The sequence below is a fragment of the Diadema antillarum genome, unplaced genomic scaffold (assembly GCF_040938485.1).
Source record: "Diadema antillarum isolate AM-2024a unplaced genomic scaffold, OU_Dant_1.0 seq00000197_RagTag, whole genome shotgun sequence".
NCBI classification, from domain to species: domain Eukaryota; kingdom Metazoa; phylum Echinodermata; class Echinoidea; order Diadematoida; family Diadematidae; genus Diadema; species Diadema antillarum.
In genome coordinates, this window is record NW_027271259.1 from 1,402,614 (window position 1) to 1,420,650 (window position 18,037).

The 18,037-nt window shown below is 36.2% G+C and overlaps 1 protein-coding gene across 1 annotated transcript in view; it reads right to left on the minus strand.

The window, feature by feature from the left end:
* Positions 1-13,505: 13,505 nt before the first annotated feature.
* Positions 13,506-18,037, minus strand: part of LOC139728779 (complement C3-like) — a 53,643-nt gene continuing 49,111 nt past the window's right edge. Inside the window, exons 22-25 of the mRNA XM_071639719.1 lie at positions 17,887-17,961; positions 16,203-16,286; positions 15,000-15,141; positions 13,506-14,325 (exon numbers count right to left, since the gene is read on the minus strand). Of these exons, the coding sequence (XP_071495820.1) occupies positions 14,208-14,325; positions 15,000-15,141; positions 16,203-16,286; positions 17,887-17,961 (419 nt within the window). The 3' untranslated portion in view covers positions 13,506-14,207. The remainder of the gene's footprint in view (positions 14,326-14,999; positions 15,142-16,202; positions 16,287-17,886; positions 17,962-18,037) is intronic.

The following is an 18,037-nucleotide window of genomic DNA, read 5'->3' on the forward strand; positions in this document are numbered from 1 at the left end:
AGCTGCGATTACCTTACATACACTTATAAAACATGGTATTGGGAACAAATTTAAACCAGATTTAATATTTTTGAACATTAGTAAGTCAAAGTTTCTCCCTAAGAGGTCACACTGTAAAATCAGTTTACATTTTCTCTTTCCAAGGGAGTAATTGTCATGAATAAAACAACAGAATTGATCGCGTGACAAAAAGAGCTCCACACACATCTAACTAATGTTACTTCAAAGAATATCACAGTAACTAGCAAAACAGTGAATGACTGAAACCCATGCAAAAAGCATCATAAAACCAACAAAAAGTCGCACCCCTTGATTTTACGTGTAAAATCAAAAAGGGTTCAACTGGACAACCAAGTCAATCTTCAGTTTCTCATTTTCTAAAAGAGCTATTTATCATTTTTACATTACCCATTAGTTTGAGATCAGGAATGAATGGGAAAGTGTATTAGTTTTTTCTACAACCTTTTTTTTTTTTTTGTTAAGCAGTGAGACTAGGCATGTCTTTAGCTGTTTCTTTTCCTTTCTTGCAAATCCTTTGCACACTCTTCACGTTCAACTCTCAAAACTTTTGAAAGGATGATGGTACTGCTTTGAAAGTTGGCATTTAACATGGACAGAATGTGTTGACAAAGCATGCTCAATTTAAGCTTATTGCAATAATCCCGCCAGTTACTCCTGTGCTTTGCAGCCTGTTTTATTTAGTCCTACTCAGAGTCATCGCACAGCTAGCGCGGTTTAGGAAAGATAGCGCTTCAATGGACACTGTATACTTCAGAGCCTCCTTTCTCAGTTCACACTTTCCCAGAGCGTGTGCTTTCTTTCCATTATTAGAATTTGAATCGAACTACATAAATTAAAGCTGAGAGTCTTCTCTTTCAGAATCTGCCCTAAAAAAAAAAAATACACATCCAGTGACTTTTCGTTGGTTTTGTGATGCAGGCTGTCTTTCTAACCCATTTGGGGGGAACATAATGTACCACTAATGTAGCTTCTAGCTACATATAATTTTTCCGCATTAATGTTGACAATGGGGCTCTTATTCTTGTCTTCAATGACTTCAGGGACTCATTGTATTTTTGTTTCGCAGTGAACAATAGTTCTATGTGTGTTCTTTGGATCATCGCGTTGGAGATTGTTCCTTCAAATTGGTGAATTTTCACTTCTCCTTGTTTCTGTTTTCTCTCTCTCTCTTCTCTTCCTTTTCATTTGAGACCTCGAAGATTCACAAGTGGCATTCATACTTTCTTACACTGTCACCTGCACACACAACACACTGTCGCTTCGACACACCTACACTTCTGGTAGTCTGGTAATCAATTAACTGACATATCACTTCTGGTAGTCTGGTAATCAATAACTGGTAGTCAATTGTGCTGTGTGTTTTTTTCTTCTTCTTTTTTTAAAAACACAAGGTCACATTTTTTTAAGGAAAACGGTTTACAACTTTGGAATTAAGAAATTTATGTGTTGATTAATTGATGTTGTATTATACTCAATAATAAGATAGGGCCTCATTCACGTCAAGCTCTGCCGGTGATGACGGTCCCCTGTTTTGATTCCTCCTTTGTTCGCCTGTGAATGCATTATGCCTCAACATGTTGCTTTGATTCATATTTAATTTGAGATTGATGCTGTTATGAAATTGACAATTCCTGTATTGAATTGTTTGTTTTACTGTCCTTTTGTTTGAATGATCTTTATCATTTTGTTCTCATTTGCTACTGTATTTGGAGAAAGAAAATGGAGACATAGCCAAACTTTGATTCAGTTTTTTGACTCACTTGACCGAGTTCCGTCTTTGTTTCTGAAGTTGCTTCCCGGACTTCTTCAAACAACAGTGTATCACTTTCACTTCTCTAACCTTTTAGTCTGATTTTCGCACAGTGCCCAAGCTTGTTGCTCTACCGTAGTGTTCAAGTGGTATAGTCAAGGGGTCCCTGGTAAGTACACGGTATCAATCCTATGAGGTTTCTGCGGGTAGCTGACTTTTCCAGGGTTGTTCAAGTATAAGTTTCCCATAATATATAGGTTGAATAAAGATTTAAGTTCGTTTCATCTCTCAATTTCATATGAATTTTATATCATTGGATGTAATGACCGTCGAAAGGAAACAAAAATCAATTGTGTGAAAACATGACACAAACACGCAGGCATTTAAAATGTAGGTACAAGAAGCATTCAGCACATATTGAATAGGCCTAGGGGAGAGGGAGGGAGAAAGCGAGAGATGCCACTTATTGCTTTGTTTGTTTTTTGTTTATTGTTAAACTAAACATGGACAGAATCTAAAACAAAATCAGCTACAATATAAAGCACCAAATCTAGTAATAATAACAACGATACAAATAAACGACTTACCATATCATACACACGTAAACACATGCACAGATACGAAAACCATAGACACATGCACGTATACACATCACTTGTTTTCCTAGGCTTTCCCTAGAAATGCGCAGAGTTTCAAACAGAAGAGTTTGAATCAAGTTCAAATCACAACTCCATCCAAAAAAAAAGGTCTGTTTGTAAAATGACCCTTCCATTTGGTTTTTTTTTTTTTTTTGTGCTCTTATTTCTAACGTTTGTCAAACTTTTACCACTGAGGAAACAACCTTAAACTTAATTTCTTTTTCTTGAAACTTATATGTTGTGATGTATACATATAACAATGTATATTTTCGTATGGAATGATTTTTTATTCATTTTTGTGCAGATTTCAGGTTTTAATGAATTTTGAAATGACTGTGAATTAAAGACAATTTAAAAAGGCAATGTGTCTTTGCAATGCAAAAAAAAATGGTTAAGAACTAGGTATTTCCATCTCTAAACATTTTTAATTTCTTTCCTTTTATTACCACATATCTCAACCTCTTTTCGCTTCTTTACCTTTCCTCATTTCAAGGCCGTTTCATATTCTTCAGTTTATTTTCTCCCATGTCACTTCAACCACTGCTTACGCATGCTTTTTTTTCAGACTTCTCAGTAATGTCTAATTAATTTCATTTGCTATCAGCAGTCATAGCACTCTCTGCTTATTTGTCTGTTCATCATCTTCTATCACAGACACATCTCACAACCACCACCTTTTAATTGAAGTTATCTGTCTTTTCCTTGTCCTTTATCACACAAACATTATCTCAAACCCATGTAAAATGACACTCAAAATGAATCCACTTTCAATCACAAATGATATTCAATGGGGAAAAACTATACGTTTTATTGAAACAAATATGTAATTTCACCCACTGCTTACACAATTTTTTAGACATCTCACTGCCAATTTTAATTCTTTATTTCATTTTTTTACAGTCATCGAACCCTCTACTTATTACTCATTCTCCATCACACAAACACACCTCAAAACTAGGTAGAAAATAACACAAGAAATCAATCAATGTTTAACTAAAAAACGTACATGTTTATAAAAACATTAAGATGTATATTTGTTGCGAATTATTTAAGTACATGTACTGCTAAGATAACATAAAGCCCCCGTTCCACTATGCCGTTCTCGCTACGATTTGACAATTTTCTCAGGTCGGGAAGGATCGGGTAAAACCGGAGCCGATCTGGACACAATACGATGTTAGAACGCTCTAAGTACGCTGCAGTTACGACTACCAAGTGCTTGCTACGCTCTTACTACGATGATCGGGAATGAGACATTACGATCTCTGCCGCTGCCGGTACGCTTTAGAACGATGTAGCTACGCTGTCAGTGCGATGTTGCCGATGTTATCCGATCGATGCTACGCTCTGAACGATCTATACGATCTTATCACGCTGTTACCCCGTTCAGAGAGCTGAAAAGTGCCCGATGTGCCCCGATGTACCCCGATTCGACTGTCGGTCTGCAGTCAGTCAACTTATTAGCATGCAGAACAGAAGAAATATACTGTGGACCTCGAAGAGGCTCCTCAACTCACGGTTCTTTTGCAGCAATGCATTGTATAAACAAAGACGTGCTGATTTTTCCAAGGCTTTTTCTTGATGTCCTTGCTTTTATAGTCCGTCTTCCTCCAGTTGTAAATGATTTCATATTCTTCAGAATTCTGCTATGTCCTCTTCCTCCTCTTTCAGCATCACGTGCAGTCTCTCTTTCTTCGCCTTTTGGGTAGCTGCTTCGCTGCTTTCTTCTCTTCTTTTTCTTCATCTCTTCTTCTTCTTCGAAAATTACAGCTAAAATTACTTCCCGTTCTTGTGCCGATGTTACTACGCTCAGAAAGACCTTGTTGCGCTCATCCCGTTGCATTTACGCCGTCACTACGCTCTCCCCGCTGCGTTTACGCTGTCACTGCGCTCTCCCCGCTTTCCGTACGATTAAAAATATGTCAATTTTGATCGGGGAGATCGGGAAGAAATTTTGAACCGGTTCAAAATTTCTTCCCGATCTGAAAAAAATGCCCGCTCCAACCCCGACCTCCACACGCTGCTGCTACGATGCTTCCGATCCCCGTACGCTTTTGCCGCTCTCTCCCGATCTGCTAGATCGGGACAGATCGGGGTCCAAATCGTGATAGTGGAACGGGGGCTTAACCAGACAACCTATACTTATACGGATAAGATTGTCAAAGTGAAATACATGAACTATATATATCCAGTTTGGGTAGCATACAAACTGTTCGGATAAACTTCTCCCATAAAACATACTATACTCTCTATCTCTCTCTCTCTCTTTCCCTCTCTTTCTCTTTATATATATATATATATACACATATATATATATATATATGTGTGTGTGTGTGTGTGTGTGTGTGTGTGACCCTGCACCACAAAAACCAACAAAAAGTCGCCAGACATGAAAGAGCAGAGTATATGGGGAAAAAAAAAAGATGTATAACTCAATTCAAATGGCCTCTCCTTAACTATCTAAATGTTGGAGAGAATGGATGTTTGGAAAAATTTGGAACAATCTGCCTGATTTCATCTGAAATGCCACCTCTGTTAACTCTCAAACGGCAATGTAGAATGCTTGGCTTAATTGATAGACTGAAGATATTTTGTGCACATGCCGGCATGGGTGTGGTTGTGTGTAGGTATGTGTGCGTGAGGGTTTGTGTGCGTGTACGGGTTTGGGTGGGTGCCGGTGTATAGATTATGCCATTATTTTGATGGAAAAGGTATACGGCTGATTATTTATTTTCAAAAAGCAGGTTTATGCAGTGAGAAAATTGAATATGTTTGGAGGATTTGTGATGTTATTGTGAAAAGTGGACGGTTTAGTTCGTCGTGGATCAGTATTGTCCTTTTCAAGTGGATGGTATTTGGTTAAAATTACACGAAAAAGAAATTAGGATTTGTGATATACCTTCGAGAAATATTTACACTCATTTTTTAAGTGATCTACAGCAGTTATATACATTGGAAGTACGAGATCAACAGAGTAATTGCGCTTTCTGCCCAAAAGTAACCCAATATATTTTTCTCCGACCCAGAGTCACAACTCTTATCCCAAAGCTTAATAGAGAATTTCAGTTTAAACTTCTTCATTGTGCACTTTATACAAAAGTTAATCTGTTGAGATTTGGGTTTGTTTCTAATGATCTATGGTGTTTCTGAAAAAAAAAAAAGCACTGAGACATATTCACATTTATTTTATTTTGGGAGTGTATTGAAGTGCAGGAATTGTGGCAAATTATTATTCAGAAATTGAATTTAGAAGAATTATTAAAGTCCTTTTTACACTTGTGTGTCTTAACCTCTTAATTTCTCTGACCCAGGACCATCGTTAGTCCCGTACCATTTTTTTCAGCTTTTTACACTCGCCAATAAAGCCCGTACTATTAAGCTCTTGGACTAATTTCTTAGTCCCGTACTTTCCAAACCACATGAATATGTCCTAAGCGCCCCCCCCCCCCCCCTTTAGCCCCACCGTTGGTACGGGACTAAGCAAAAATTTGCAAGTGTAAAAAGCCCTTTAGGGAATATAAACTGGGAAGTTGTTTATACAGGTATATCCGGAAACTCGTTAAAAGTTAAAGGATGGAATACAATTATATTGATGGTTAAACACATTTTATATTTAGCGAGATCAGAAGGGAAGGTACCGAAGTTTAATGATTTTATGAAGTATTTTGGTATGTGTAAAGAAGAAGAAAATAAGATAGCGAGTAAAAGAGGAACAGTTGGAATGCCTTTGTTAAAGTGGGAATATTATGGTGTATACCGATGACGACACGTGACTTTTTTTTTGTCTCGATTTTGCCGTATCCGCGAGTTATTATCACATCGTTGTCGCTTTTTTTTTCTTTATTGCTTCTACCTTTCCACATCATCTCCATATTACGAATAGGATGTATTCTATTGTATGACAAATAAAATGGCAACTTACACGGCAGAGTATATATTCAAGTGTACATACTTGTATAGACCTGAGGGCTGAAGGCACGGGGAGGGAGGGGAAGGGGGCATGTTGGTGTTAGGTGGGTGTGTCTGTGTGCATGTGTGTATGTTTTCTCGCAAATGGCCTCTTTTTTCTCTCTCTTTTTTCGAGAAGCAATGAAATTTATGTCCGTTTTTTAAAGCAAATTATCTCTTATGTTCCTGTTTTGCGGGCTTTTGCGAGAATGTGTTAAAAAAAGCGGATTTCGTTTTGTTTGTTTTTTTTTTGGCTAAAAGAGTTACAATGTAAGTTTGATATTAGTTTGCACAATGTTGGTATTACTGCATTTTGTCCTTTTATGTGTAAGTTGATATCATTTTGTATTATGTTTGTGTGTAACAACAGTCTGTTTTTGTATGATGTCTTGTTTTTGTTCTGTGAGCGTTTCTGACCTTTCTGATATGAAACTGAACGAAATTCGAACAAAGAATTATTTAAAAAAGTACTGGTGTGGAGGTGAAAGTGTGTGTGTGTGTGTGTGTGTGTGTGCGTATTGGTGTGTGTGTGCAAGTGAGGTCTTTTCTTATACCATTATTTTCCATCTCTCCCGCATTTGATTGTATTTTCTTTTGTTCAATTTTTGTTTCACAATCCTTTTCTCGTGTACGCTCTATACGAACTTATTATTGTGTTTTATGTTCCCTCTTTGTTACCGTGTTTGGAACTTTGTGTTTTTCACTCAAATTGTATTTTGTCCGTGATGCAGGATCCCTTGGCAGAGCAGTTCCGAGTGAGCTGAAAGGGCTACCCTGCTAAAAAGAAACCTGAATAAATAAATAAATGAGTAAATAAATGCACACACTCTGGAAATGCTTCAACCGAGGAAAGAGACTCTGAAGTACAGGGTATTCAAGCGCCTAATCTTTAGCAAACCGCACTATAACTATGCGATGAGTGGGGACAAAACACAGGATGTAAACCACTGGAGCAACAACGATGAAGAAGTCATCAGATTATAAGGCTGTAATTAAGCAAGCTCTATTAACACATTCTGTTCATGATTAACGCCAGCTTTCAAGCAGTAATATTATTTTTTGAAAAGTTATTGAGATGAAAGTGAAGAGTGAGTCAAGGATTTTTAGAACATGGAATCGGGCCTCCAAGCCATTCCTGATCTCACTACTTTACAAAAAAAAAAGGATTGTAGAAAATCTGCTGAAAACACAATTTTCCATTCGTTTTCGTCCAAAACTGTGGGATAATGTAGGAGAAAACTAGCTCTTTCAGAAAATATGACAAACTCAAGATTGATTGGGTTGACTCATTTCACCGTTTTTGAGTTCCTTTGAAACCAGGAGGTGCGACGTTTTGTTGGTTTTGTAATGCACGGTCACACAATAATATCATCTCAAGAATGAAAGAGAAAATGATATGTCATTGTTGTAATCATTAATCTTTATGCCGTATCTTATCTTGGTTTTTTTTTTTTTTTTAGTGTATAACGGATATCTACCATTTAATATCATAATATCCTAAATTGTTGGTGAAATCTGTACACTCAATCTCATCGATCATTCCGCGGATATTCAATGTTTCGCCCCTTCATCACTCCTTGCTGGTTTGTATGTATCCAAAATTCAGACATGATCTATTAATCAATACTAAACAATGGAACAGGGCACTAATTTCTCACCTGCACAGGTTTGTGTCCTTTGTGTTGTTGATTACTCATGATGTGTGTCAGGTATGAAATCTGGGTGGAATTACTTTCTCACATTATTAAAGTAACTGCGACCCTGCATCACAAAATTTGTTGTAAGACACACACCATTTTACACACGATATGCCGTTAATTGTCCCTTGTTTATAAATACACCCAAAACGGATAATGTTAAGAGCTCTTTTCGTTATCAAGCTTTAAATACGAGGAATGATTTGCCAAATTTTGTTCGAAATGCGCAGTCATTGTTTGTTTTTAAAAAGTCATGCAGGGTACTCAGCATAAATGAGGTAAATGAGGTATATACTACAAACATGTAGGTGTTACAAAAACTATTTCCCCCTCTTGATCCGTTATAGTTAAAAAAAAACATTTATCAAATAACACTGGTAGTGATATGAATAATAGCTAAGTAGTTTAGAATTTTGTTGAAGGTAGTTCAAAATTGATAATTTAAATAAGTTTCATTAAATTCAAGATTTAATTTTAAGTTAGGTTTCAGAATTTCCTGTTTTCAACCCTCCGTACAAAATTTTAATTTTGCACAGGGTTCAGTTGGTCTGTATGGGAGTGTGTGGTTGAGACCCTGACAATGGTCCTGAACGATGGCCAGGACTGGAATGCTCTATTAAATGTCCATGAGAATTTCACTATCACAGATCTTTATTCATCCTGAAATGTAGTGTATGCAAGCACTTTAAGACATGTGTTTATTATTTCATGTGCATGCATTTTTGTCCCCGCCGAACGAGTTCGAGCAGGGGACTATGAAACGGGCTCCGTACGTGTGTGTGTCCGCCTATCCGTCTGTCCGTCTGTCCGTCCGTGCGTCCGTGTGTGATCAAAATGTTCAAAATGCTACTCCTTAGCCATTTCTCACCCGATTTTGATTCTGTTTGCTTTATATGATAGCACTACATGGGAGCTTTGAAACTTTTATACAGAATTTCAGTTGTGACCTTTGACCTTGACCTTTAACCTATATTGTACATTTGTACTGAAGAGCTCTGAAAAGGTGATGTTCTTGGAATATTTTCATCTTTACTGTTCAGGGTCATTGTAAGCACACACTCACATACACATTATTGGTTCTAACGCAAACATACCATGGCAAAGGTAAATTTTATACAGAGGTTTCAAATTTGACCAAGTACTGGAACCTAACTTTAAGATTAATCATGGATTTAACAAGATTGGTTCACGCTCCCATATTTCAATTACCTCCAGCTTAATTGTACACTATTCAGCTATTATTCATATCAATGGCAGTGTTATCTGATGTATTGTTTTTGAACTAATAAGGATGAAAAGTAGGATTATTTTGTATCACCTAGTATATAGCATGTTTCGTCATTTTTGACATTGACATATTGTACTAAAAGCCTACATTATATCCTTGGAACTTGCATCCTACAAGCTTTGCTTTTCAGTAGGTTCCTCATATTACACGTTACTTTGTGCAATTTTGTTTCAAATTGGGTGTTGTGTAAAACACTTTCTTTTCTGAAATCAAATGGAATCTAAAACTTGTATGAAATGTGGAATATGGAACATGACTTTCAAAAAAATATGGAAAATGTATCAAAATCAACTGAGATTTGTGCGTTTATGTTATCATGTGTTCTATAACAATAAGTTCATATGTTTCCTTGTCTTTTTGTATGAAGAACTGAAGAGAAGTCAGAAATCTGAAGGCATTTCAGTTAGCCAACTGAAAAGGCTACCCTGCCAAAAAAAAAAAAAAATGTTGAAACAAATAAATGATTGAAAAAATCCAATGGTTGCTATACGTAGATTTATATGATTCTGATCCTGATTATATGAATTCTGATTATATGATTCTGAATAAGCAGATTCAAAGCTTTAATATGATGTTAAACTCTATTCAAATGGACTTTCCTAATATAAGATATTATCTATGGAAAGGAGGTACACAAGCCGGAATAGTCCTTGAAGGACAAGTCCACCTTCATCATACATTCGGATTGAACGAATGCCGCAATATTAGTTAAAAAAAGACATCAGAGAGAGTTTAAAGAAAATCGTACAATCCCTTCAAAAGTTAGGCATTTTTTTAGGATCTGCACAGTCACTGCTGGATGAGAAGACCACTACAATGTATTATGTTACATGCGTAGAACGATAGAAGGAAATATGATATACAGAGAATTTCAAAAAAAAAATGTATTGTTTGAAAAAAAGGCACATTTCCTCAACTTGTCACTCACATATTTTAAGGGCAAAATGATTCCCTCTGCCTTCTGAAAGAGGCAAGTCTAGTGTCATGTTATCGCGAAAGAAAATTTAAGGTATGTTGAATTATATTATTTTTTTAATATCGTTTTACACATGTGACATCACAAGCTGTAGTAGTCTTCTCATCCAGCAGTAACTAGGCAGAAACTTTAAAAGTTCGTAACTTTTGAACGAATTGTCAGATTTTCCCCAAACTTTCTCTGATGTGTTTTCCAAATATTGCTGCATAACTCAATCCAAAGTGTACTTGTCCTTTAAGCCTGTAGATATAAGATGCTTTGAAATTTATCAAGGGTCTATTCATGTGCTTTGATAATCTCGACAAGCTGCGCTCTGTGCGGTGAACTTCATACACATGAAGAAGGATTCTTCTTTCAGAACATATCGAGCACTGAAAACTGATTGTTCACTCATTTCACCCATTTGAGTCCTCGCTTAAAAAGATAACATGCGACTTTTTTGTTGGTCTTGTTATGCTTGTGATGTACAGTCACAATTAGCAGTATATAGCAATATAGCAATATTATTTCCTGATATATAATTCTGCTTGTGTAGTTTATATTCTCTCTTGGTAATTTCATTTTTTTTTTTCATCAAGACCAGACACAATTCACCCATTGAGCTGCAAAGTTTGATTACAAACAAGAGACTCGGCGTTTCGCACTCACTTCAGTATCGCAAGGTCACCTTCCACGCATTCTTGCAGAATCTTGCCTGAGAACATTGCAAATGTAGGGGCGGGACAGGTTTGACAACTTCAACGGGGCCATCGTGTCCATTTTCATATTCCTTCACACTTGCAAAAATATCTGCTTTAGTACACTGTATGTAGAAAATTTGAATAAATATGTATTTTAAAAGAAAGAGTTACATGTAAGAAATGCCCCCCCCCCCCTCAGCCCCCGCCAAGCCCCTGAAGATACTATGAATAACTTTGAAAAGTCACTCACTAATGTATTTACTCTTATTATTTCCAGTTTTAAACAACATCATTATTCTTCTTCTTCAACATCATCTTCTTCTTCTTTTATAATGTATGGGAGGTTCTCGGGTCCTTGCAATAAGTAAAACTTGTCACTCCTGTGATAACGCACTGGTATTGGGGACAAATTTGATCATGTGTCATCAAGAAGGAGAAGAAAGTGTATGATGCTATCTGTCAGGTGTGGTGAAAATCTATCATGGTGTTTTAAAGAAGAACAAGATGAAAAATGTACAACAAAGACCCCCATTTACACCAATATCTCCATTCCTAGCTGGGCACCAAAGGAGTATCGCTGCAACCGTCATGACTAGACAAACTTGAATTTATAATAATCAACGCGCCGACTCATATTATAAACTTAGCTGTATCACTTCTGGTTCTAGAGAAGAATTCTAACTATTCCTTAATTTTAGATATTTAAACCCCTGTGGCCGCAACAGGGTGCATGGTACCCACCTGAAGAAATCGAGATCCTAACCCCCAGAGATACTTCCTGCCAAGCTTGGTTAAAATCTATCATGGGGTTTTTAAGGAGAAGGTGAAAATATATTTATACCCCGGTTAACCCCTCCCGCCCCCTCTTCTGGGCGACAAGGGGCACCCCTGGTTTGGATGTGAACAAATTTGATATCACATTTATCAAAGAACGCAAAGTATATCAACTTTTCTCTTTTCTAAAGAAGAACTTTTCTACTTAAAGTACTCCATATGGGGGATGCCGGGTCCCCTGGTGACTCCTTGAATCGGCGTGGGGCCCATTTGAACAACTGATGATACCTGCCAAACTTGGGTAGGAATATGTCATGGGGTTTTCAAGAAGAAGATGAAAACGCATAAGGTTGACATACGATCGCGACGCACGACGCATGACGGACGCCGGACTGAGGGCGATGAGTGATAGCAATAGCTTACCTGAGCCTTCAGCTCAGATGAGCCAATAGACCAGTTCAATTTAATCAAATCAAAGCATCACTACTAACGTTACATGTCTCTTTGTGATAGCGTTATACCGTTGACTGCTTACTCAACACTCCAGTAATCTTCACTTGGCCAAATTTGAGGTTGGCATCTTAGTATACAATTAATCAGAGTCACATTCATCTCACATAGTCATCATGGAATTAAATGTCAGAGATTTCGTCAAAAACTCGTGACTATCCTTAACTGTCACGACGCTTAACAACGTTGTCACTATTACTACATCTCTTCTGACAAATTCACACATACACATACTTAAATAATTAGTATAAAAACCGGGAGGGATCCATAACTTATTACGACTTCGAAACGAAAGATGATCATTTGTGAAGTGGATTACGTTGCGATGAAGAAAAAGCAAACCTTTATTACGATCAGTCATAAGAGCAAACTATTATTGTCAAGAATTACATGTAAATTTCGATGATTCAAACAAAATATAAAGACAAAGACAAAACACGTCATTCAGTCATGTCCTCTGCTAGTATACAGTCTACAACATTTCTTGGTGCTGTTATGTTATATTTGAGGTAAGATCATCTTGACATTTTTATAATGAACTTATCTGACAAATATCAATTGTTGAAAGGCATTTAGGCCTATTGTTGATTTCCCCACGTTCTACATGATATGCATATTATTATAATTGCACTTGTATTTTTACCCAATATGTCGTAATAAAAGATTATAATTTTAATGGCGTTTGTACGACATAAAAACTCTCTAAAAATTATTATATCCGAAAAGGATCGACATATCAGCAAATTTAATGAAAGTGAGCAGCTTCACCTAAATAGCAATTCAAACTTGAAATGTAAATATATCTGTCCGCGATGTCTATGCAATTTACCTACGCGCAGCTTCTACTCTGTATCACAACACCATTATAAAGATGATTGGTATATATCGGTTCTACCTTTAAAGAGTCATAAACTGATACATAACATACCTAACGACACCAATAGCAACAAAAACAACAAGAACACAAAAACATAACCAGAAAAGATGTCGCGGTTCTATACCCGAAACCGTATCCAATATATCATATATCTTTGGAAAGACACCACAACGACCACTGTGTACGTTTTGATATGGCGTTTGTGTAACTTCTTGCAAATGTCAACCCTCATTTTTGATTGATTATTCCTTTTGCTTTATTTATTTATTCATTTATTTTTATTTTTTTTATTTATTTATTTATTTTTTATTTTTTATTTATTTATTTATTTTTTTTTTGGGGGGGGGGGGGGTGGGTTGGAGTAGGGGAGAAACATCTCTCCAGGGGTGTACACATCGAAATCCGGATACCCTACAGCCATACAGCCATCATGTGGTTATGATGATATTATCTTTTCATATACATTTTACTTTTACCCTCTTCATCTTTGCAACTGCTCCAGACTGTATAAGCCATGATTTTGTCAAGACTCTTTGGCGCAAGTCTTCGATTCTATATGTTTTATTTCGTGCACTTGAAAACCATGATGTGTGATGTGTATTTTTATTTCTTGTTTTAGTGATAGTCTACTGGGTCATTATCAATACATCACGACCCAAAAACAGTATTTTTTTTTGTGATGTGATGCTGCTCTTTGTTCATAATAATTCTCTTCATTCATTGTCAGTAGTTTATACGATAGAACTACATTTCTTTTTCTTCTTAGATTTTGGTCGTACAGCATTCATTTCGGTTGTAGACTTAAATAATGAAGAATCAAAACTGAAAAATCCGTATTGAGATAGCATTTTAACAAAATAAGAATGCACATAATAGATAATTCAACCACAGTTCCCATGCACTAATCTCCGCCTATAACGTAGGATACACATTAACGTCATTCAGTTTATGGAGCTAGATTACCAGTCGACTTAGTAGATTAGTTTGTAACGGCCATCAAAAGCATGTGGCAATGCTGTCCGTTCAAGCAGGATTCGTTTTAACCACTCTATCCCTCGCAGCCCGAGAGTGTCATCGTTCTACTGAAGTCATTTAGAATGCTCGCCTTCGGACCTCGTCCAGGCCACCTTGTAAACTTTGATCCAGCGTCAATCAAATACCGGTATCTGCGATCGATATGACAGGAAAAATAAGAGGAAATTATTACGTCAATGGGATACTTCCATCAAAATAAGGAACTGCGTACAGTACGAGCAGAGTACAGTAGATAAAACAAACCGGGAAAAGTTATAAAAAAAACCTCGAATTGCAATCCCTTCATTCATTTTGATTTTACTCATGTATTTTCCAAATTCGACTTTATACTAATGAAACAAACTCATTGAATATTGTCTGAAGTCAGTCCCGGTAAATGGGTTTAATCAGAAATATGAGCTACAGAAGTAGGCCTACTTCATACAAGATGACGTGTACATACACAGCTGGTCTACGTCGTTAAAAACTCTGCTATCAGCTATGCTATACTTTGTCATTTCGAACAAGTTTCTTTCCACAAAATGACTGCTCATATATTTAAGTTGAACAATTTATTGCATCCACTTCTTGTCATGATTACTATAATTAACATCATACTCTCAAAACATCATATCAATAACATATTGATCCTTTATCAATAACTAAAAACTGAACATTATTACATTGTACTTATTTATTATTTGTCTGGTGGCAAGGCAGTCAGTATTCACGTCTTCCCTTACGTTCCAAGTCTAGAAGAAATTTGGTTGATTTCAGTGCACATTGTCACAGGAAACGTACATGTACATTGTATATAATGACTCACCCTTCTTCTCCGGATTCCGTAGTGTATTTAACAAATTTGGAACCCACGATAAGGTAATTCCCGTTTCTCCTTAGGTCGACGCAGGTGCAATGTTGGGATAAGTAGAACTCCCGTTGCTGTCCCGCGCCAAGCCGATCAGTCCCTGGGTATTAATAGCAGGAAATGGAAGGGTACAAACACAATTATCTGGAACATCGGCGCTTTGGAGGTAGAGATTTTTCATCCGAACGTTAATTCGTAATCAACTGACCCTATTGATAAAATTGCTTTTGAAGAGTGAATAATTAAAATAGATGATATATCACACGCGGTCGAAGGGAAGTTGTAATCCTGAATTTGTCAAAGGCTCAATATTAACAAGATAATTCTTATCATCTGCAAGTGACATTGCCTGTTGTAGTCAAGATGGATGTTAATATTTCATTAGGATAATGTAAAAAAAGTACGCAACTCCAAAATCAGTCAGTCGGTATAAGTTTGAATGAGAAAAACAAAATGGTAGAATTCAAAGAGCAAGACAGGAAACGGTAGCCAAAATGCACACTCGCAAAGACTATATTTACATATTTACATGTCACACAAGTCATCTTTGTTTTATCCACAGAACCCAAACCCAATTGAGCTTTCAAGCGATCCTTTTAAGTGCAAAATAAATTTCCCTCTTCATAGAAATTGTATTTTGTACTTATTTTACTAGTTCATTTTGCTGTTTAATGATAAGAAAACAATTTCTCATTACACTTTCTGTCCATGATTAATGCTCACTTTCACTTTTATCATCATTCTCTCAAATGTGAAAAGCGTGCAAAGGATGTTTTAGGACATGGAAAGGGGCCTCAAAGGCATTTCCAATGTCACTTCTTTACCAAAAAAAAAAAGGGGGGGGGGAACTGTAGGAAGAAACTCCTGAAAACCCACTTTCCCATTCATTTTGTGATCTAAAACTTAGGAATAATAAACAAGAAGAATATAGAAATGTACAAAGAAAAAAAAACAAACAGATTGACTTGGTTGACCAGATTCCTATTTTCTAAGTCCTTACGTAAAATCAAGAGGTGCGACTTTTTGTTGGTTTTATGATGCACGGTCACATAGATTATAATTGTATATTATATATATATATATATCTGTTTAATGTATGCATATCAATTTTATATAGTTATGTACACTTATCTAACATATGTCATCTTAAAAGTGACAAACCTGTTTTAATTGGTCTTGTAACGGTAGCGATGATGACTTTGAAGCCGCTTTTCTCTGCTATTGTGTTGATTCTGATCTTGAACGCTGAAAGATAGAATACATGAGTTTATTCTCAAAAATAAAAACGACAAGCTCATTTTTATACATAAAAATCAATCGATATATACTGTGATTCATATAGTTGTGAGACTAAACTGAATATATAATCAGTTTGTAACACTAATCTGAAGATATCATCAGCTTATGAGAAAACTCAAAACAACTCGGGATTATTACAGTCGTTTGTATGTGTTTTTTTTTTTCTTCTTTTTGCAAAACCCGATAGGCCGAGATTTGCAATTTGCGACTTCACACCGCACGATACTGGACATACCGGCTTTTGCAACAAAACGAGAACTGGACACATTGAAAAGTAAAAGGTGAAACATTTTCACCTTTGTAAAGTTTTCTGAAAAGTTCACCTTCTACCACGTAAATGACAGCATATGGTTGTCCGCATATGACATCATACACTATGGTAGTCTTCTCATCCAGCAGTGACTACGCAGATACTTAAAAAATGCATAACTTTTGAACGCCGGATTGTCCGATTTTCCCCAAACTTTCACTGATGTGTTCTACTAATATTGCTGCATTCACTCAATCCACATGTATATGAAGGTGGACTTGTCCTCTAAGTGGACCATATTATCCAGCATCATATCACACACATACAAGAAAAAAAAACTGACACTATTAAAGTTGTGAAAGTTCCAAAATGAGATGTTTTTTCAAACGGTTATATGTTTGTTACACGAAAAACTCGCTACCTGAAGCGTTCATTCTTGTTTTCATGTAAAAAAAAAAATATATATATATATATATATATATTAATATATCCAAGACATACCAATCGACACTAACATTAATTTGGATTACCCAAATATCCTGTGGGCTCCGATAATATATGTCGATCCTTTAGCTATTTTTAGCTATTTAAAGCAATTAACATCTTGCTTGACACATTTTATAGAAATTTGTGAGAAATTATGATGAGGTAGATTTCCCCCGAAATTAATGAATAACCCAACCAATACAGTTACATAACAATAATGAATTTTTTATGGTCCCTCCCATGCTTAGAAGCTTCGTTGTCATTAATACAAGTATTTCCTTTTTTCATGCAATTGATGGATTGAATTTATTTGTAAAACTTGATTTCAGTAGAAAGAAAAATATTTGACCAAATGCTTTTTATCTTTCTTATATATTTTGTTTGATATTGTATTACAAAAGAAAAAGAAGTTGAAGAAATAAATCGAAACTGACACTGAAAGATTAAACACGTTATTTTAGATATTTTGGCATGAATGACTGGATATGCAGCATATCTCCTTTGCCTATAATACGATACTTGTAGAATAATATAGAAAGTGCTTTTCAACGCGCAGATGTGCTTTTTTTTTTTACTCACCTTCTTCTTCACTCATTGACTCAACTACCAGACATAGTTATTCAAAGCCAACCAATGTTTAGTCTTTTATCACGGATCCTGGCGAAATAGACGGCAATATCTCAAATCAGGAAAAGGAGAGAGAAAATAACGGCAAGTTGAAGAGCTGTCATCAATAAATTTGTGGCAAAGAATGTTATTCATATAAGCAAACATGAACACACACACACACACACACACACACACACTTACCGAAATGCTCATCAGTCACACAAGCCGCTGTCTGTAGCTGTTCCTGGGTCTGTGGCCCGCATTCAAAACAAGCGTCTACAGGAATTAAAAGAAAACAAAAATAAGTGATGAGTTAGTAAACATTCACATTTATTTTCAAAAAAAAAAATAC